The 23,384-nt window shown below is 33.1% G+C and overlaps 1 protein-coding gene across 1 annotated transcript; it reads left to right on the forward strand.

The window, feature by feature from the left end:
* Positions 1–6,307: 6,307 nt before the first annotated feature.
* LOC111990140 (uncharacterized) lies at positions 6,308–7,437 on the forward strand. Its single transcript, XM_024021931.2, is given in 2 exon segments — positions 6,308–7,075; positions 7,078–7,437. Coding segments are annotated over 2 exon segments (852 nt in total). The 5' UTR covers positions 6,308–6,340; the 3' UTR covers positions 7,195–7,437.
* The last annotated feature ends 15,947 nt before the right edge of the window (positions 7,438–23,384 follow it).

Here is a 23,384-nt window from a genome sequence, read left to right on the forward strand (position 1 = left end):
ACTCTCTTTTGTGACATGGTGGGTTAAATATCAAGAGTGAGAATTTAGATAAAACTTATCTTTTTTTTTTTGGTAAACAGATAAAACTTATCAATCATTTAAGAAGAGAGTATTACTTCTCTAGGAAATAAGAAATTCAGTATTTTAAAGCTTTGGAATCAATAGGATTTTGTTTTTTTTTTTTTTTTTAAAGAAAAGAATCAATAGGAATTAACAGTGACATATCAAAACCAAAGATTCTTTTTTTCCTATAAATTATGTATGGGATATTGCACTCCAAACATGTGCTCAAGTTCACCCATTCTGGCATTCTCTCAGGCCTAACCAATTTCTTTCATTGCATCTTTTTTGTAAAAATCAAAAATGATACTCTTTCAACTCATCTGGCTACAAAAAATAAAAAATAAAGATAAAATTGAGTTACAAACTTGATTCGCGGCTTAGGCATTGACTCACGATAGCAAAATGATAAGTGTTTATGTTACGTGCATTGCACATGACCTACTTAACCATACTTAAAAGATTGTATACAATGATTTTAAGTGGGTTATTATGTACATTGCATATGACAGGAACACTAGTCATCTTTTTTTCTTTTCTTTTTTTTTTCTTTTTTTTGATAAGAACACTAGTCATCTTTTGATTGTGGGTTGAAGCCTAAATTTGTAATCAAATTTTATTTCAAAATAAGAATAAGGATTATCATATACTCATTATTGTACACTCCTTTAAAATAGTATTTTAAAAACATAACAAAATTTGATAAACAAAATTTAAATAAAAAGGTTAAATTACACTAACCTACCCTGAGATTTGAGGTAATACCAAGCACATCCAAAAGTTTTAAAAAATGACCAATTTGGTCCTTAAACATTAATGTCGTTTGTGCACTGTTTATTATTAAATCCTTTTACTTAGTTTTTAGTTTTCCTTTTCTTTGCTTTTCCCTTCAATCTTCACAACAGAAAATTTCTCTCTTCATGCCAGAGCCCAAAAATTTCTCTCTCTCTCAAGCCCAAGCCACAAGGTTTTCATACTCAAGTAAATGACCAACAACTCTGCCACCAAAACTGTTTTAGAGCCCGTTCACCCACAAAACTCACGCCATATGAGGATGGTGGACGGTGATTATGTCGGGATCTACGAGGATGGTGGTGGCGGTTGCTAGGTTGAGACAATTGGTGGGCCTCCTTGGCAAGGTCACAATCTAGAGCTTGCCGTCATGAGGATGGGTTTTATTTTTAAGATTTGATTTGGGTTTAAACAGTAAATTATGTGATGTTGGATGGTAGAAATTGTTTGGGTTTGAGAAGGATGGATGGGTAGTGATAGGTGGTGCCGTGGTGGACAGCGGTTGTGGGTCTCATGATGCTTGCCATTGTGGGTATGGGTTTTTATTTTGAAATTTTTTGATTTGGGTCTGTATGAGGAGTGATGTTGGATGGTTGATTGGTTGAATTGATCTATGTTTCCTTCTGACCAAAAAAAAAAAAAAACCTTTAAAATTGGGTCCCATAACACTATTCATACATTTTAAAATTATTTTACTACATTGTTTTCAACGATAAACGGTATCTAAACAAACCCAAAGTCAGCAATTTTTAATCTCAATTCTAGCAAAATAGATACAAAGGGTGCCTTTTATTTTCAGTTCTTTGGGTCTTTCTGGGGAAAAGAAGTTTGCGGCTTATTGGGATTGAAGGATGGTTTTCATTACGAGAATAGAGCTTTGTTGGGAAAATGATAGAGAGAAAGAGTGAAAGAAATTTATTAGAACAAAATAATAGATTTTTTGTTTTGATTTTTGAATGCTTTGTAAAAAAAATTTCCCCAAATGAGACTAGGTTTGATTTTGGAAAATGAATACAAATTTAATTTCATTTTTCTGTATGTTTCTTAAATACATGGTCATGTATATCCTTTGATACTGATTTGAGCTTGAGAGTGAGTGATTGAGGTGGTGTTTATGTTCTGGGCAAAGAAGAGAGAAAATGAATAAATAGAGAACAAAATGAACTAGAAAATTGTTTGGATGAGTCATGAGAGTCCACATACGGCATAATACGGTGTTAGTGTTAAAGGACCAAATTGATCATATTTTAAAACCTTTGGATTTGTTTGGTATTACTCCAAATCTCAGAGTAAGTTAGTGTAATTTACCAAAATAAAAAATAATAAGCCAAAAAGAGTCTTATACAAAGTTTTAGAATACCGTGTCGTTATATATGTGGTGTTGTGCTGTGAGATGTGTCATGTCCTTCCCAACCATACGATCATGCAATTGGACGACTCTGATCATCATCTAATATTCTATACGCAACACGGTGGAATTTCTAATTTACCAATAAAATAAAAAAGTGCCACGTGCAAAACGTGTTTGTTATCTTCGTTATAAAAAAAATTGTTAGATTAGTTTTTAATTTCACTAATAATTAGTTTATAATTCTCATGTGTGTATGAAAAATGCTACAAGTATGCATATTATTATTTTCATAATATTTGAGTCTCACAATTGTGTAAAATTCACATAGTGAGATATATGCGAGTAATGTTAGGGGTATTACCACAGACGGAGTTAGGGGAGTAGGCCCCTAACTTTTCCAATTTCCCATTAGTATGGGTGCTACAATTAGAATTTATACAAAATATAAATGACCAGTCCCCTCTCAAATTTTAGAATTTGATCCCTCAAAATCTAAAATTTGGACCTTAAGCATTCATAAGTGGTCCCTCAAAATTTTCAAGTAGTCCTAAAAATCCCAAAAATAAAAATTAATTAGTGCCAGAAAACTCCCAAAAAATTGAATTGATACAAAATAGACCCCCAAAAAAATTACCATCAAGATAGCCCAATTCGTAGCCCATCATGGCCTTCCAAGTGCCAAAAAAAAAAAAAAGTTACTTTGTGTTTTGTGCACCTAACCCATCACATTGTCAGTCACCTCGCTATGAATCTATGGTCGTCCATCAACTCCATGCTCTCTCTCTCTCTCTCTCTCTCTCTCTGTTTAACTTGTGAACACCAAGTAATATACTACATTACTACTAAAGACTAAACTATATAGTGTAGTCGGTTTACTACTTTTGTTATACAATGTGCTATACAACTATATGTTTTTTATTTTTCTCTCACATAATGAATCTTCAAGACTTTCAACTAGAGACTAAACATTGTTTGCGTTGGGTGAGCCCACAAAAGGGTAAAACGCTAGCCCAAGAAATTCTTTTCAAAGTGCAGATAGTCAGGACTCAAACTGGGAAGCACACTCAGTCGAGCCCAGTATAAGCACCTTGAGACCGAGACGAGAGCCCAACCAATTTAGCCAACTCCTGGGTTTGCTATACAACCATATGTTGTACTCTAGCAATTTTAACTTGGCTGAGTTTCATTTGTGGGTTTGACAATCTCAATAAAAAAAAAAAATTGTGGCTGTAATTTCTTTAAATTTTTGTTTATAACTTTATATAATATATTAATAATATTACTGTATTGTTGAGTCATGAGTGATTGTGTTATTGAAAGTGAATGTTATATAATATATAGAATAGTGCCATGTATTGTATGTTAATGTATTTGTATTTGGTTTTGAAAATTTTTGCTTAATTTTTAATTGGATTTTTATAATATATATATATATATATATTTGCTTAATTGTTTGTTTATCTTACTACACATAGTAGTTTATGCTTGATTGTTCATATTAGTGTTGTGTATTGACTATTAACGACCAATATGGGATCATCCTATTGTACAAGATGGAAAATAAGATTTTGAGTCATTTTTTAACTATATACATACATACATACATACATACATACATATATATATATATATTACTAAAATTTTAGCTTAGAATCAATTATAAATTATTTTAGTATAATAAAATATATAGGTCACAACTTTGTTGAGTTAAAGTTAATTTATGAAATAATTTTCTTTTTTACTTAAGAACTTTATTGTATTTACTCTTTAGCTTAGCCCCCTTAGAAAATATTTCTGGGTCCACCACTGCGTACTACAAATTTTACAACATTAAACTTACAAACTAGTGTGTCATCAATTACAAATAGACAACTTAAATATTCATCTAAGAGGTGGTTGAAACTTACTAATTACATTTTTTTTTTTATAGAGTTTTAACCTACGTCATCCACTTCTAGTGATTGTCCTTTTTATCATCAAACCAAAACACTAATCAGTTTTTGTGTAGGTGGAGATGAACCCTAGATCTCTTATTCAATCGTCAGAAACTTTAGTAGTTCAGCTAACTGGAACCCATAATCACATTATTTTTATATAATAATTTTTTTGATAAACTTATTTTTATATAATAAAACTTATAGTAACTTTAACATTTTTATATATATTATTCACTGCAAATGAATAAGATATATTTTCACAACCAACAATCAAACACTCGAGTGTCACTGTTTGGTTTAGGTGCAGCTCAGTGAATAATGTTTTAGCGCAAATTACAACTTACCCACTTGTGGTTTGGCTGAAATTTAAGTTGCCCACCTGTTGTTTAAAATTTGACATTTTACTCACCTGAGATTTGACCAAAATTTAGATTCCCTATATGTGGTTTGAAATTCCATGATGCAAGTGTTCTAATAGATAATTTTTGATCTTATTTGATCTTGTATTTTTATATATTTTTTTATTTGTTTTGGAGGAGAGAAACATAAAAGTTAAGCAAAATTACATATTTAGTTCTATTTTTAATAGATGTGGGTTATAGAAATCTAACTAAGCTAACCTCAAGTGGGTTAAGTATCAAATTTCAAATCACAAGTAGGCAACTTAAATTTCAGTCAAACCACAAATGGGTAAATTATAATTTTCCTAGGGACACCCCCCTGGGTCCAAAAAAAAAAAAAAAATTAGTCATTCTATATTTCATTTTTTTAGTTGGGCTCACTTCTCCTCAATCAGTCTAGCTAGCCTAACCCAAATAGCAACTATCCAACCCAAAAACATAACAAAAACAATAAAAATATTCACAATGGTAACTGTATTTTAGTTAAAAAAACTATTTTACCACCAGGGAATAAAAAAATCATGTGTTATTGGAGAAACTAAAACTAAATTTTTTACAACTGTAGCAAGTTGTTAAAAATAAAAATACAATATTTTATTAAGATTATCTCTCTTCCTTCAATTAAAAAATTCAAATTCTCTATTTTCCTTATTATTTCAATGAGTTGTTTATATTATTTTAAATGAAGTGATAACAAAATAGAACATTTGACATTGAGTGTATTATAAAGTGAGGTAGTAAAATAGATAAAGTAGCTTTTTAAGGTATTAAAAGCTAAAATTTTTAGCACAACCGCTGTGAATGCTCTAACTTCAAAAAAAAAATCCTAATCAGCCTAGTATTAAAAAAAATTATTTTGTTTTTGTTTTTGTCTTTATTGGTAGATGATTGCATCTTAATGTATTTAGAAACGATGATTTTGTATATTTATAAATTTTTTAATACTATATATATATATATATCTATTTGGATTTTTTTTTCTTTATACTCTAACCCCCTTTAACTTAAAATTCTGGGTCCGTCCTTATATTTAGAAACGATGATTTTGTATATTTATAAATTTTTTAATACTATATATATATATATATATCTATTTGGATTTTTTTTTTCTTTATACTCTAGCCCCCTTTAACTTAAAATTCTGGGTCCGTCCTTAAATTTGCCCAATGTTTTATTATACACGGCAAGTACTTATAGAACGCATTACCAATATATATTAGCTGTAAGGTATTTCCAATGATTGAAATCATGGAGCAAAATCATGTTTCTTGTGCTTCTCTCTCTCTCTCTCTCTCTCTCTCTCTCTCTCTCAAGGTCTATGCTGTTCGCCAAACATAATCAATCATTTTCCTTTCAATTAATCTGATCATTTTACAAACCCTTTTCAAATCGTTGAAATGATACATTATCATTGATATGTAATAAAAGTAATGTTAATAGTGAATTTATATGTAAATGAAATTACACAAAATTATAACTTGACATCTCAAAAAAAAAAAAATTAAATTGAGAAATCAGAAATCTAAAATTGAATTTTTGGTTGCACTTTCCTTTCTGGTGGAGTGTTCCATTGTTAAAACTAAAAACTTAATAAAGTGAAATCAGAAATCTCTCTTTTTCAATCAGACAACAATGGCACATGCCAAGTTCTGGAACCTATACCTGAGGGGGACCCCAAGTATTCAAAGTCACTCACTGTGATTATGCTTTATACCATATAAATCTCTAGTGATCAAGTGGTGACAGGGCCAATACATATTATTCCATACAGTTCTACACTTCAACACACCTCTTTCCATATGCCCATTATGAAGGACCAACATGGCCTCCACCAACCTCTCCTACCTACCATCACCACCACCACTTCTTCATTAGATGCCAATGAAGCTTGTGACACTAATCTTATTCCTTTGTCAAATTGCTCCATTATTATACGTCTTCTCATGGTCCTCTTCATTGGGACTCTCTCATTATGGGCAAATTTTGAAGAATCCAAAGTCTTCGAAATAACCATAATCAATGATGCTAAACACACTCCTGCTGGCCAATACTTCACCCTCTTTCATGTCTCGAATGATAAAGCCACACGCATAGTCCTTAACACTAGTGAATTCGTCGAAAACCTTCTTTATCCTAATAACAACCATCACTTCCCCAAGAAAGTTGTACACCATGTCACTCTTCGTCTAGCTACCCACAACTTCACTCACAAGGTCACCAATTACCAATTACAACATGATTATGTTTTTAACATAAACCCTTTGTTATTTGAAGATTTTGATGTGAACTATGCCATGGTATCGTCGGTCCAACGTAGCATGACATGTATATGGCTATACGATAGCGAGTCTAGTGCTCCGCCAACACTTTTAGATGGCTTGGTCGAGTATATCACCATGATTGCTGGCTTTGTTAATGTTAAAGATTATGATAAAGTTTATAAGTTGCCAGAATTTTGTGACCAGAAATGGTGGGAGGATAAGGACCCTAGGGTTGTGGCACATTTGTTGGGTTATTTTGAAGAGCAACAAAAGGGCCGGGGTTCATCCAACGGTTGAATCAAGCCATGAAAGATAGGTGGGAAGATCGGATGGTGGAGGATGCACTAGGGATGCCAGCTCAGCATTTATGTGGTTCATCATATAATTCTTAAAAAATAACCAGCTCTCAAATTTTACTGGATTCTAGTTTGACTAAGTTACTGAAGCATGAATTTTTACTTCAGCTTGAGGTGTCACATTTCTCTGCCAAAGGTTTGGAATATTATTGGATTGGATCAATGGTGAGGGTATGGTATGTAGTGATTAATTATCTTAACGTCACAGCTGTGGGTCAAAAGCAGATAAGATGCCTTATTGTATAATTTAATTTATAAATACACAAATTTTTTTTTCAATATTGATGTGTCATATTATGATTGGCGCTAACTGGTGTCAAATAATGAATCCATATAAAAATTTTATTGTTGTAGTCATAACTTACAATATCAACCATTAAAAAAAGTGAAGATTTGTTTTTATATTTAGAAAAAAGACATCAAAGTTTTATTAATGCATAACGGTTATATCGGCTTGAATTACAGGATAGATGCATGGCGAAACATCCTTCATCACACAGTATAATCAACAATATCGGTAATTAATTGCCAAAGCAGTGAGCAATCATTAAAAAACCGTGAAAGCTTAGTTTTTCGTAATTAACTGCGTATGTAATTGAGGGTGTACTTATTATATTTCTTATTTGTTCTTTTCTTTATAAGGGCAGAGTAATTTGCCATGTTACATCCGATCTATCTTTTTAATTAGGAAAGTGATGATTTGATATTTTATATGTCATCTTCCTTCAATTTGTTGTACTCCAATATATATATTATATATATTGCTAAGTACTCAAAATTAATTAAGCATCTGTTAAAATTGAGCATCTGTTAAAAAAAATAAAAAAAGTAAAAAATCTTGGTAAATCTTTAGAAGGGTTATTTTTTTTTTTCTTTTTGTTAGGATGCAAATTGCACTTTTAAGTTTGCTGAATTATCATTTTTATTACTTAAATTTCATTATTATTTTATTCTTTAAAGTTTATGCTTATTGTCCGCATTCGCATTAGTCCTTCTGCCCATAAACATTAAAAATATTTTTAATACTAAAAAATTAATTAGATTTTATTTTAGTATTAAAATAACATTTTATGACAATTCACCAAATTTAATAATGTAAATTGTATTTTTGACAAAAATAAAATGGAATTTTATTAATTTTTTAGCAATAAAACTAATAATTGATGGAGTTTAAGGAGGGAAGGAATAATATTTAATTTTTGACACGAAGCATAACTTTAAGAAGTAAATGATAAAAACGAAAACCAACCAAAATTAAAGCATGTAATTTATATTTCAACCCATTTTTTTATTAATCATTTCAATATTTTACATTATAGTACAAGAAGGCATTCCTATCAATTTGGACAAGCAATTGAGCCATAGATGTGGCTTAAATTTCCCCATATTTACCCATCGTTAAGGGCTAACAAAAATTGACAATTTTATAATAATTTATTGAGCTAATAATTTATATTGGTAAAATATTATGGGTAAAATTTAGGTATCACTGAGTTANAAGTAAATGATAAAAACGAAAACCAACCAAAATTAAAGCATGTAATTTATATTTCAACCCATTTTTTTATTAATCATTTCAATATTTTACATTATAGTACAAGAAGGCATTCCTATCAATTTGGACAAGCAATTGAGCCATAGATGTGGCTTAAATTTCCCCATATTTACCCATCGTTAAGGGCTAACAAAAATTGACAATTTTATAATAATTTATTGAGCTAATAATTTATATTGGTAAAATATTATGGGTAAAATTTAGGTATCACTGAGTTAGTAGGTATTGTATCTTGGATGTCTCAATTAAATTCAATCATGTATTTGTATTGACCATTGAATGGCATGTTCAAATTTGGTTGTTCTTGGAAAAGATAATATTGTTTCTGTTGAATTGATCAATATCATCATATGATTTAATTCAACTTAAGAACTTAAGGTAATGTACTTAAGTTTTGCCCAAAGAGTATTTTCAAATAATCCCAGCATTGGTATTATTTAATTATATACCAATTACAACATATCACTTCAATAATTTTAATAATTAGACTTACCGAGGTCTTTATTGATAATATACTCTAATACTAACTCCTTATTTAGGTTTGGGGCAAGCGGCAGCTAGTAAATGCAATTATTCACTTTCTATTTAGGTGTTATTGTTTTTTAAACTATCAAGATAATATTTTTATTTAACAAAAATATTAAAATTAAATAAATTAAATAATTCAAGAAATTACATATTATATTTTTGGTTTTTTTTTTCACGTGAATTAAGGATTTTATTGAAAAGAATAATAGAGATACAACACTAGTACAGCGGTACAACAAGGACCAAAACACTACAACAAAACTTAAACGGTTAAACCATAACACCACAAAGACAGCTGTCCTACCAGATCTTAGAACAATGTACCAGATCTCAGATATTTATGGTATGATCATCTCATAAATTTAAATATATAGCGCAAAATTAGATTCTAATTTTAAATTCTAATTGAATTTTTTTTAAGTTTTACCTATTAATATATACATATATGACAATTTCTCCAAAAAAAAAAAATGACAGTGTTTTATTAACTGGATGACCACTTCAGCAATTTATCAAGTAGATCTAATAATTTCTCCTAAAACATAACACAAACTCCAACTAACAGACTGCATAACATCTAACAGGCTCCAACTAAAAGATTTTTTTTTATACTTGTATGTCTACCATAAAACGGGCCCAAGTAAGCTGTAAATGCCAAATCTATGCGTGCAGACAAAAAAGCTCCTACTAGGATTAGAACAATGTATTATGTATAAGTAATAAAAGTGAGAATTTATTTTTCTTCTTTGTTTCCACAGATTGTGTATTCAGATTTCCTTACGGTTGATTATCATAAAAAATAAATAAATTTACCTCATATGATTGTTTTAGATTACTTTAGCAACTTGGGCTTCATGTAACGGGCCGGGGTGCGGATTGAAAATAATTTCAATCTCTTACGTGTCAATATCTGGGCTGGACAATGCTTGATGAGTACATTGAGAGGTCAGAGAAAAAACTCTATAAGAGTGAAGAAAAAAATGAAAGAAGAACAATTTGGAAGAGAAAGGAGATAAAAGACTTGGTTTATTGGCCCACTACATTACTAATGCTAGTTGCCTTAAAGTTGGCCCAAAGAAGCTTTTGGTCATAAATTAGAAGCAATTGCGCAAAATTAACGACTACAAGTCTACAACAACCAGGTCATGGAGGAAGCGGGTCATGTTTAGGTCAGGTCTACCCAAACTCGTCCCATGGCCATCCCTAAATTGCTGCTATTGGCTATTGCTGGGTACATGCATCTATCAAGGTAGCTTTTCTGTAAATCATCACGTTTATTTTGTTGAAAAATATGACTAATGGGGCCATGGCTAGCTGTCACGTTTTGTTTCCCTTTGCGTTTTGGACTAGCTACATTCTGGTCAATTGTGGTTCACAGCGATTGATTTAATACAACTATACATCATATACATGTTTAAGACTCTGGGTGAGAAAGAAAACGCGGCAATTATAGGTGTCAGAGTAGCAGAGGACAGCTTGGTGGGTCCAATTTTATTTTTCGGTACAGCCATTTCCAGATTTCCTTCTTCATTTTGTATCCGTTTGGATACAGCGTTTCTCCAGAGTGTTTACGTTTGGCGTTTGCCAGTCCATGGGACCCATGTCAACAGTAGCGATCCATTAAATGCAAGACTGAAGAAAAAACGCGTAGCTTTTTTCCTTGAACGCACCGTTTCAATACAAAAATCCTCCATGCGTGTACTATTCATCATCACCCACGAAACAACAATGGCAGAGGGTCACAACAACATGGTGCGGAAGAGGGTTTATGGGAAGAGAGGTGTTAGGGCGGGAGAGGAGTGAAATGGGTTTATGAAAGGAAGAGTACTCTCTTAGGGAACCCAATCTTTGCTGGTGTCGAACTGGGTTGTCTTCCTTGTGGATTTCTCTTCCGAGCTCTTCGCCAGCATCGGACTAGATTGTCTTCCTCATGGATTTCTCTGGTGGGCATGGATTTCTCTTCTCGAAGAGAGGCGTTAGGGTGGAAGAGGAGTGAAAAAAAAAAAAAAAAAAAAAAAAAAAAAAAAAAACAACAACAACAACAGCAACGTAGCTTTTAAATACTTTCAGCTGCGCAACAGTACTTAGCCCCAAAAATAATCAACTAGCGTTTAAAATTATTTGTTATAATATTTTCAGTTTTTAGTTTTTAGTAAAATTAACGGTATCTAAATGGACCCTTAGATTATATTTGACTACAGTTTGCCTTGGATTAGGTTGGTACCAGCTGCCAAATCTAATCCATGGGTTTTATCCACAACCACCCCCCCCCCCCCCAAAAATAAAATAAAATAATAATTTATATACATATCCTATAAGTTGCACAATCCGTGACCAAATTATTATTATTAGTTAAAGACCATGACCAAATTATTGTGCCGGATCATATAATTCTTCTTAAGATATGATAGGATTTTTTTTTTTTCATATTTCTTTCTTATATCAGGTTACTCTTTATTCCAGTCCAGGACATCATTTAGTTTTTTTTTTTTTTTTTTTTAATAATTCTATAGATTCGGTGGAAAAATGGGAACTTGAACCTTGAATATGTCCATTGGAAACATCAAGAGGTGCCGATTCCACTATTTATGTTAGGTTCTAAATGTTTAAGTTTAAATATTTAGATTTATATTTTTATGTATGTTGACAAACCGAGATCAAAACGTGTCTAGATTATGTATTAGACATTGCCCATGATAGTACAAGTCAGGATTCAAGAACATTCAAAGCTACAAAAAGAGAATTTAATTTCAGTGAAGTTCGACCAATTGAAATTAAGCCTTGACCGACCGAAAATCGCAGACAGGATTTTTCTGCAGAATTCTATTTCAGTCCAAACATTGCAAAAAAACGTTTGGGGTTTCAAGTGAAACACTTCTGGATATAAAAGAAAAACCCAAACTACGTTTTAGTAGTCCTAGGAAGTCTTATGAGTTAATCCTGTGAGATCTGAGAGGTTCTATACCTTCTAACTCAACAAGTATTTGTCGAATCAAGAGATCTATAATGAAGAACTAGTGGAACCAAGTTGCTGCAAAAGATCAACTAATATCAGTGATCTGAAACCTTTGAGTGGGATCTCAAAGTCATTAACATGGGAGTTGTATTCAAAAAATTCAAAATAGAAGAGTCCATAGAGTTGGAGCTACACGTGATCGTGTTAGTAAATTCTACAAGAGGTAGCTTTAGATTTAGAGTTTAAATCTATTGTAATCTTCCATTCTATCATAGTGGATTTGTTTACTTTGAGGATAGTTAGGTTAAATCATCCCTAAGTTTTTACCTTGAAACGGTTGGTTTCATTAGTTTTCTTGAGCCATCATACTACTGTCTTCTTTAATTTTCTGCACTAGTTAATATGATTGCATGAGTTTAACCTAGATCTGAATAATTAACCTAAGTAACTACTTGACTATTTCATTAGGTTAAAGTAATCTGATTTTCAAGAGGTCTAAACTAACAAACAATTTAATTACAAGAAACTTTAGCAATTTTTTTAGAAGAAACTTTAGCAATTGCGTTAAGGATGCGTTTGTATAAGCTACTACAAAACTGTGCTTTTAGTTTAAAATATATAATAATAAAAAATTTAAAAATAAAAAAAATAAAAAATAAAAAAAAAACTAAAAGGAGTTGATGTTATGAAACAGGGTTTTGATTTTAAAAACGCTCATTTAAGCTCCCAAAATGTCTAACCAAATACTCAATTTATGGCATCTACTCCATAATAATTACTCTTTCTCATCAAGGTAAGATACTAATTGGTTTTAAATTTTGGTGTAGGTGGAATTTGAACCTAAATTTCTTATTCGATAACAAAAAATTTTACCAATTAAACTAACATATTAAAACAAGTATCAACCTATCAACTATGTTTTGTTGTGAAAATATTGTGAATTTAACATTACTCTACGTATTACTCCAAAGTATAGAGAGATGCATGTTAGTGATAGATTTTGCCCCTGAAGTCAAATCTTGACTTTGCTTCAAATATATATAATGAGATCACAGTTTTAAGTTAGGGTAGTTGTAATTATTTTTCTCAATATTTATGTACATTTGACTTTATTTTTAATTACAAGATATGAAGATCAAAGAATAAAAATTACATTAATATATATATATATATTGATGAGGAATATTTTGACTAACTCCATAGCTACCCTTCCGGAGTATGCTACTCTTCCCAAATAAGTTGGTCTTTCAAAGAGCACCTACTCACCAGAAGTGGAAGACCAAACCCGACCAACATTATGAACTCTTCTATGTTATTTTCTTTCAACTTTACTCCTTTACTTTATTAAAAAAAAATTATTTTATGATTTTTCATGTATTTTTTAAAAAGTAAATTACATATATGAATCACCAGACTCTCTTTAGCCTTTATTACAAGATAAAAAAGTTTGCAATAATTGAAATTATTCTTTTGAATGTAACTCATCTTTCTCTTATATTTCTCTATTGTTTAGTCTTATATATTTTGTTTTGTTTCAATAATTCCTAAGCAGTGAATCATTTGATTCTTTAATATATTTTTAGTTTTCAGAAGTTTTAATATCTGAATTTAATTAATTTTAAATTTTATAAAATTATTTTAGTCTACCTCACAAATAGGTAAGTTCCCGTGCATAGTACGGGTTAGCGATTAGTTTATATAAATATAAATATTGTGGCAGAGATATGGTGGGTTGATTTAATTAATTATTTCTTTTATAGATAGAATTAAATTTATAATATTCCCTTTATAATAATTTTGCTCTTTATTATCACTTATTAAGATATGAATTATTTTTTAATGTATGCGAGATTCGAATTCAAATATTTTATTCAAAAATAATATACTTTACCAATTAAGTTAACTAAGACAGTAGAACCCATATGTTGATTTAAGTTGAAAGAATGAAAAAAAAGGTAAAAAAAGACAAACATAATATTAGTAGAGAAGCAGTAAAACATGACATGTTAATTAAGAAAGTAACAAAAAAAAAAAAATATGACTCTTCTAAAAAAAAAAAGTAGGACCTTGGATAAACTAGAATGAAAGGAAAAAAAAAATGTTGGCAACTTTGACTAATTTAACTTGTTAAATTTTCTTCTCAATTTTTTTTTTTTAAAGATTTTGTGTTTAGTTAAAAAATTTGACGATCTCCTAAAAAAAAGGAGTTATTATATTCAAATATCAATGATATTGAAATCATTAAGGATCTCAAAATTAGATTATATGATAATAAAGTGTAAGTATATTAATATATATATATATATATTTTGAGTCACATTTCGTTTAATAAAATTAGGTTTTCAAAATATTTAATATTTCACAAAATTTTTTATTACAGCTACAATCTTAAAAAAAAAAAAAAAATTAATGTCAACATGTCCAAAAAATAAATGCATCAAAATTGTTTAATGTGGTGTTAGTTTTTCAATCACTTTCCAAGAAAATATATATAAGATAAGACTTTTTTTTTTTTTTTTGAGAAACTATATAAGATTAGACTTGGGTAGAGTTTATCAGGTGCTATACATTAGCTAGGTTCCTCCCTTAAATTTAGTCACCTGGTTGTATATTAATTGATCCAGTGCAAATAATATTCTCTGGGTTGTGTTGTGTATATATATGATGATGATGCTCAAAATCGTCAATAGGTCTATTGCCCAAACCTGCAGTCTTCGTGAAGGGTGAAGAGTAGTGAACCTGCAAAAAATAGAAACACTTTCAAAGAGCACCGATGTGGTGTTGTCCTAAGACCCTTCGAAGGTCAAGTCAGAAACTGATAGTGAACCTTTGGAGAGGAGTTTTTGAAAAGTGTTTTTTGTGTACCTTGAGATTGGAGTGTCTTAGTGTTTATATAGGAGCTTTGGATAATCACAGTAGATGAGATTATCCCCTACTAACTGTAGTAGTTGAGAACTATCCCATAGATGATCCACAAGGAGTGAGGAGTTATCCTCAACTATTTTGTAGGAGATAAAGTTTATCCTATTATCGGCAGCCGCGTGCATGTGGGAGAGTTTTTAAGCAATGTAGGCATTGCAACATGAGTTGGGTGCTTGGTTGTACTCGTCAGCTTTTGGTCATGTCATGTATAAATGTTGGTCGGGTTTGGTCTTCCACTTCTGGTGAGTAGGTGCTCTTTGAAAGACCAACTTATTTGGGAAGAGTAGCATACTCCGGAAGGGTAGCTATGGAGTTAGTCAAAATATTCCTCATCAATATATATATATATATTAATGTAATTNATTGCATGGTCCTCGGACCCAAGCCTATGGGAAAACTAATCACACCATTATACCTGGGTACTAGACAGAACCAAGGTATTGCATGGTCCTCGGACTCAAACCTATGGGGAAACTAGATACTTACAGAAAAATAGAAGTGATAGACAGAACCAAGGCATTGTATGGTCCTCGGACCCAAGCCTATGGGAAAACTAATCACACCATTATACCTGGGTACTAGACAAAACCAAGGTATTGTATAGTCCTCGGACTCAAACCTATGGGGAAACTAGATACTTACAGAAAAATAGAAGTGGTAGACAGAACCAAGGCATTATATGGTCCTCGGACCCAAGCCTAGGGGAAAACTAATCACACCACTATATCCGCATACTAGACAGAACTAAGGTATTGCATGGTCCAAGGACTCGAACCTATGGAGAAAATAACTATCTGTAGAAAAACCAGAGTGTTACCTAGAGTCAAGCTATAATACTGTCCTTAGATTTATATTTGAAGGATAACAGGTGATCTCATGAGACTAACTCCAGAATAGAATACAAGTGTTGAGCAGAATATTAGAGTAAAGCAAGTAAAAGAAAATATCTATAGTTGGAAGCAAAGTATTGAGCATTCAGTTCAAACAGAGAATATACAGTCTCCTTACAACGCCACCGAGGCAAGAAACAAAATGAAGTAAAAAAGAAAATAAACAGAATTATCCTATGTCATACACCAGTCTCCCAAACTCAATAGGCAAATTAATTCGATAAGCAGATCAAAAGGCTTTAGCCAAAGCCTAAGGGTTTTGTCTCGGAGGGTCCGCAGGAGGCCTCGCCACGTCTTGTGGCATTTCCTGACCCTCAGTTCTAACTCCCCCCAATGTTCCCTGGGGTTCAACCTCCTCGGGGGGTTGGTCAGCTGAAGACGTAGCCTCGGCGGTCTTATTGTGGCTCTCACTAGCTGGTAATGCGGACCCCTCCTCGGGAGCAGCAGGGGCAGTCTCGCGAATTGCAATAGGGTAATATACCCTGTTCTCCCTCCTAAGGTCAGATGAGGCATCAACCCCTGCTTGGTTGAAGGCTTCATGCCAGGTCTCAGAACAATAATGCCTGCACACTGTAGGAACTTGAGCCCGAAGGGTGGCTTCAGTCTTAGCCACCCCATCTGCTAAAGCCTCCTCCTCCGCCTGTTCTACAGAGCACTCAGCATCTATTTTTGCAAATTTCGCCTCATCTTTGGCTCTCACAGCCTCGTCCCTGGCATACTCGGCAATACCTTTCTCATGAATTGTCTCGGCCAACTTTTTCTTTAGGTAGGCAATGTCCCCTTTGGCAGTCTGTAGGTGGCCCTCAATGTCTTGCAAGCGATTGGTTTGATCCTCAGCTTGCTTCCTAGCCGCGGCTAAGTCGGAGGCAGCAGTGTCCCTGGCCTTTGTCATCTCGTCCAGATTCTCGGTCGCCTTTTTTAGGTCAGCCTCAGATCTCTTGAGAGTACTGGCAGCTTTCAAGAACTTGTCACGCTCTTGCGCTAAGGCGCTGCTTTGGCCATCAACCTCCTCGTCTAACCTGAAAAGAGCCTGGATAGCCTGCCAATAAAAATAAGTAACTCCGTAAAGAGAAGGGAAGGTACTAAGCAACAAAGTCCAAATAAAGTAAATAGGTACCAAGGGACCCACCATGCCTAAATATTTCTTAAGGTTAAGGACAACTTTTGGCCCACTCATATTTTTTAGCTCGGCCATGTCAGTGGGAAGGAGAAGAGACTTCTCCAGGGCATCGGCTACGAGAGCCCCCTCAACTCCTTGAGATTCCCGTATCGATGCGTCATCCATCAGGGGTTGATCATGGAGCATGGCAGCAGGCAGCCAGGCTTGGGCCTCAGACTGCTGGACGATCTTCCTACCTTTCCGTTGACCACCGAGCTTCAGCTGCTTCGGAGGCCTGCGAAATCCACCCTCCTCAGGCGGGGAATGGGATTTGCTCCCATCCATTGGTTCCTTACCCTTGGAAGGTCTCTTCCTTTTTGGGTCATAAGACTCGGTCTGAGGGTCTGATATTATAGGGACAGAGGATGACTTGGTTTGCACAGTTAAAATCTGGGGTGAATGTGTTGAGGGCTTGGGCTGCGACTCTTCCGGTGCACCCTTCTTGGAGTCGCCTTCAAGCAGGTCAGGAAGATTGGTTTGGGGCTGTCTTTTTAAACCCATTTCAGCCTGAGTACCAACTTTTAGGGACCAGAGATCGGTTTCGGACAGATGAGGGTCTCCTAGATCACCAGAGGGATCCTCGGACTGATCAGCTAGGTTGAACACACTATATTCATCCTCAGAAGAGCTCAGTTCAACCACCTCTCCTGCCTTCTTAGATTGTCCTTCCTCGGCCACCGTTACTTGGTGGGATGAGGAGTGACCTGCTAGCGGAATACCTTCAGGTATGTGAGATCCCTCGAAAAATGTAAAACCGTCCTCCACCACGGTAATCTGCGTAAGCCGAGGGTCACGAGCTCTAATTACGTGCCTCGGGATTGGGAATGATTTCTGAGCTGGGTCGTATCCGAGGATTTTGTGAGCAGCTTTAACCTGGTTATCAGTTTCGTTCAGAAAAAGTTCTGACCTAAGAACGGTTTCCAAATCCACTTTGTTGACCAGGTGGAAATGACGTGCGAAAGCGTGCGGATCTGTGAAAAGAAAAGCGAAACTCCTGTGGTTAATCAATCAAAGCGGATATACAGCTATAAAAAAAAATAGAAATACTGAAACCTAGATCGTCTCCTACTTCGGATAGCCTACCTGGCTCCCCCTCTACTGTTAGGCAGTGAAAATCGTTGTGCCACTCCCCCGACACTATGAGGAAATCTTGAGTCAACCCCTTATTAGAATCAGGAAGACACTGGATGAGTCGGACCCTATCGTCCCTCGTCTTCATATAGTACGTCTTACCCCTCAGGTGATGAAGGTTGTAGCACCAGTTCACATCGTGGTGAGTCAGTCTCAGCCCCATTTTCTCATTCAAGGTATCTACACACCCTAGTATCCTAAATACATTCACGACATACTGGGTAGGAGTCAGACGGAAATGCCTAAGGTAACCGAGAGTCACTGGCCTCATAGAGATTCTCATCCCTCCCTCTACGAAAGCGACTATCGGGATCACGACTTCACCCTCTCTCCTCTTAATGTACCACTCCCCTTCTTCACAATACCTCAAACTCACATTATTGGGTATCCCATAGTCAACAATGAATTTGTTCATCATCTCGTTGGACTCAACCAACTTCTTAAACTTACCCATCCCCCAAGGACGACTAAAGGTTCCAGAAGAAGAAAAGAAGGAATAGAATCAGGGAAAATTTGGGGTCACCGGAAGAAGAAGACTTATAGAAATATGACGATCCTCTTCAGGCAGTGTGCAAGTTGAACCAGATTCAAATTATACACATCAATGGTCGTAAGCGCGAAAATGAGGAAACCAGACGGTTCAAACAGGTACTTATACTCCCCCTTAGGCTCTCCAAATGTAACCGCCTGCCCATAAAAGCAGGAGATCCCCACCGAACAATTACCATCACACCGTTGAAAGTGAGAAACGTGGTGCCGCCAAAATTTAATGTGGGCACACACTGAGTCTTGAAATTCCAAAACATACATCGGGCAGTCGAAAAGTCGCCAGCATTAGCGCGGACCGAAGTGGGGCGATTCGTCTAGAGGGCCAGTAGATATCAAAACCCTCCTCCCCGTCCGAGGGAACGTGCAGCAGGGTTTTGAGGGGCTATTGTGGGGCTCGTGGGCCTGATAGCCTCAGCCCATCATGTAGTAGGCCCAAGGCCCGCGCCAAGGAAGGATGACCATCCAAGGCTAAATTAGGGAGAGACTCTTTTTTGGATCCACGCCGAGGACCTCTTCGTCCTCGGCATACTAAGGATAATTTTGGGAAGGGACAAGCCCAGAGCAAACTGTCACCTCCACCCTTAATGCATTTACCTAACCCCTCTGGCCGCATTAATGGGGATGCAACCCCTTAGCAGGGCGACGTTGATCAGTGTGAACCACTTGAGTGTTGATAAGGCCTCTGATATGACGGACGGTCAGAAGAAAGGCGAATGGATGATCAACAGATGGAAGAACGAGATAGGACAATGAAGACTATATAAAGAGGAGCAAGTAAAGTAAGAGGGGGAAAAGAAAAAGAAATAAGAAAAAGGGCTCCTCGGCCATGGGCCGAGAAGCATCCCCTAGTTGTAAATAGTTCTAAGTATTTTCTAATAAAAGAAGAGAGTTCATGCTCCCGGAACGTCTTCCAGGGCCTAAACCTTCGATCCACTCTCTAAAAATTTATTGTTTGGGCTTGTTGGGCTGAAAACTCATTCATACTCTGGGTCCAATCCAAATTGAGTCCCTACATTAAATATTTTGAAAACCTAATTTTATTAAAACGAAATGTGACTCAAAAAATATATATACATATATATATATATATTAATATACTTACACTTTATTATCATATAATCTAATTTTGAGATCCTTAATGATTTCAATATCATAGATATTTGAATATAATAACTCCTTTTTTTTAGGAGATCGTCAAATTTTTGAACTAAACACAAAATTTAAAAAAAAAAATTGAGAAGAAAATTTAACAAGTTAAATTAGTCAAAGTTGCCAACATTTTTTTTTTTCCTTTCATTCTAGTTTATCCAAGGTCCTACTCTTTTTTTTTTAGAAGAGTCATATTTTTTTTTTTTTGTTACTTTCTTAATTAACATGACATGTTTTTACTGCTTCTCTACTAATATTATGTTTGTCTTTTTTTACCTTTTTTTTCATTCTTTCAACTTAAATCAACATATGGGTTCTACCGTCTTAGTTAATTTAATTGGTAAAGTATATTATTTTTGAATAAAATATTTGAAATTCGAATCTCGCATACATTAAAAAATAATTGATATCTTACCAAGTGATAATAAAGAGCAAAATTATTATAAAGGGAATATTATAAATTTAAATTCTATCTATAAAAGAAATAATTAATTAAATCAACCCACCATATCTCTGCCACAATATTTATATTTATATAAACTAATCGCTAACCCGTGCTATGCACAGGAACTTACCTATTTGTGAGGTAGACTAAAATAATTTTATAAAATTTAAAATTAATTAAATTCAATATTAAAACTTCTAAAAAACTAAAAAAATATTAAAGAATCAAATGATTCACTGCTTAGGAATTATTGAAACAAAACAAAATATATAAGACTGAACAATAGAGAAATATAAGAGAAAGATGAGTTACATTCAAAAGAATAATTTCAATTATTGCAAACTTTTTTATCTTGTAATAAAAGGCTAAAGAGAGTCTGGTGATTCATATATGAAAATTACTTTTTAAAAAATATATGAAAAATCATAAAATAATTTTTTTTAATAAAGTAAAGGAGTAAAGTTGAAGAAAATAACATAAGAAGAGTTCATACCTCTACTCAACTTTTATAGTGTTCATGATTTATTCGCCATTATTCTTTTGCTTGAGCTACCCTTACTACTTGGTGTCACAACCCCAATATACCCAATTCTATGTTCTGCCATTGTTTTTTCTCCCTCCTTTGAGCGTGTGAGGTTGAGAGACACTTGCTGGTCTATATATATGCCATGTAGAATATGATAAGTTTGGGGATTTAGATAGACTCAATCTTTCTAACAACTTTTGAACTTCACGTTTAAGATTTCAATTAGTGTTGGGAAAATTTATAAATTAACAACATTTGAATTTAAGTTTGAGTTTGAGTTTAATTTGGACTTGTTAGTAAAATAGCACTACTTGTTAAGTTTGGATTAAACAAAAATAATTTTGTTTAAAAAAAATGATAATGATGAGTTTGAGTTTAAGTTAGACTTATTAGAGAGATAGAGTTTCATTCTTTGTTAAGTTTGGACTAAACAAAAATAATAATTGTAAGAGTTTCAGAGATTTCTATTATATATAAATATATATATATATATATATATATAGAGAGAGAATAAATATATATATATATATATATAGAGAGAGAGAGAGAGAGAGAGAGAGAGATAAAGTTAAAAACTGTTATAAAAAAGTAAATAAAGTAAAATACTAACTAAAACGTATTGCTGTAAAACAAGAACTGAAAAGTTTATATTGCATTCTAAAAAAAAAAATTTATAGTGAAACATTGAAACGTATTGCTAAAGTATATTTATATATATACTGATGAGGTATTTTACTTTCAATTTCTATTTTGACATATGGGACATGTGCATGCATACAAAAGATTTACTCTCTTGCACCATATAATTATCACGTCAGAAACTGGATCATGCCAATTAACCGGAAGTATAAATTAGGATTGCTTCTTGTGAACCTTCAAGAGGAACTTTGCTTCAAATATAACTGGATCTGCTTTTTCACATTGTTTGACTTGGATATATTATTTTTGTTATAAAATTTTAGTTGAAGTAGAATTTTCAAGCTCTTGAAACATATATCTAATAGAGTTTTACTTAAATTAAACTATTGTAATACTTGATAACATAATTACACGTTAAAAAGAAATAATAAATATATAAGATATAAAATCGAAAATAAAAAGAATTTAAAATAAAAATAAAAATAAAATAGTGGTGACGTGAAAAATTGTAAGAGTTTCAGAGGCTTTGATTTTATATATATATATATATGATTAAAAAAATGGGTGCCGGGAAAGCTATAGGCCCATAGGACAAATTTTTTTTATATAAATGATTACAAAAATGCCACTATAGACCAAATTTTTTTTTTTTTTTTTTAAAAAAGCTATAGCAACGTTTCAAAACGCCACTATAGATCCTATCCTATAGTGCCGTTTTACAAAACTACTATAAGTCCTTATATTTTCTTAAAATTGGCTATAGCAACGATTCAAAACGCCATTATAGCCAAAAACCACCAACAACAAAAAAATTGATTACCAAAAATTAATTTTTTTGTAATCAAAAGTTTTTTTAATTTATAAAATTGAAAATTTAATTTTTAAAATTTAAAAGCATTAATTTTAATGCTTTCAAATTTTTTTAAATTAAAAAATTCGAAAGATTTATTCCAAAAAAAAAAAAAATTCAATAGAGAAAACAAAAACAAAATACAAACACAAGCTCAACAATTTACAAAAATCCAACACATAAACACATATCTACAAAAAGCCATACACCAACTCACAGCCACCTAAACACCGGTTGACTACATTGAAGTCGGAAAACACTGTCATTTATTTCTCTCTCATTCATTGCATGTCCAGAAGCCTTGACACCTTTCATCAAAAAGGAAAAACAGAAGCCTTGACAGTTGACACCACCGAATGATTTGACACTGAACTCTCTATGTTGTGTGGAAGGAAAATGATGGTCCATGAGTTATGTTAGACAGTTGACACCACCGAATGATTTGACACTGAACTCTCTATGTTGTGTGGAAGGAAAATGATGGTCCATGAGTTATGTTTTAAGTTTTAACCTATATATGTTATAATTGCAGGGACACTTATTAGAAAGACTCTAAATGAGCTGTGGACCAGAAACCTCAATAGGAAAGCAGCTAAACTTGCTCAGCCACATGGCGTATTTTACATGGGAACAAGCTATTATAGATGGCATTTTATGGAAATTGATAGGATTATGTTCTAATTTGTAATGTCTTTAAAAAAATTATATATATATATATATATAAACTTGGTAAGGTATTTTATCATTAACTAAGAAGTCTAGGGATTGAAATATCTTGCTTACACTAAAAATCAATTGGTTTTCACTTGATTATAAAGATCAGCTATCATAGAACGAATATCATATATAGAAATTCTATCATATCTATAAATAAATAAAAATTAATATATTAAGTATGAATGTAACAAGGGCAAATTATATTTTTTC

Source organism: Quercus suber, unplaced genomic scaffold, assembly GCF_002906115.3.
Source record: "Quercus suber isolate HL8 unplaced genomic scaffold, Cork oak 2.0 scaffold_117, whole genome shotgun sequence".
Classification (NCBI taxonomy): Eukaryota; Viridiplantae; Streptophyta; class Magnoliopsida; order Fagales; family Fagaceae; genus Quercus; species Quercus suber.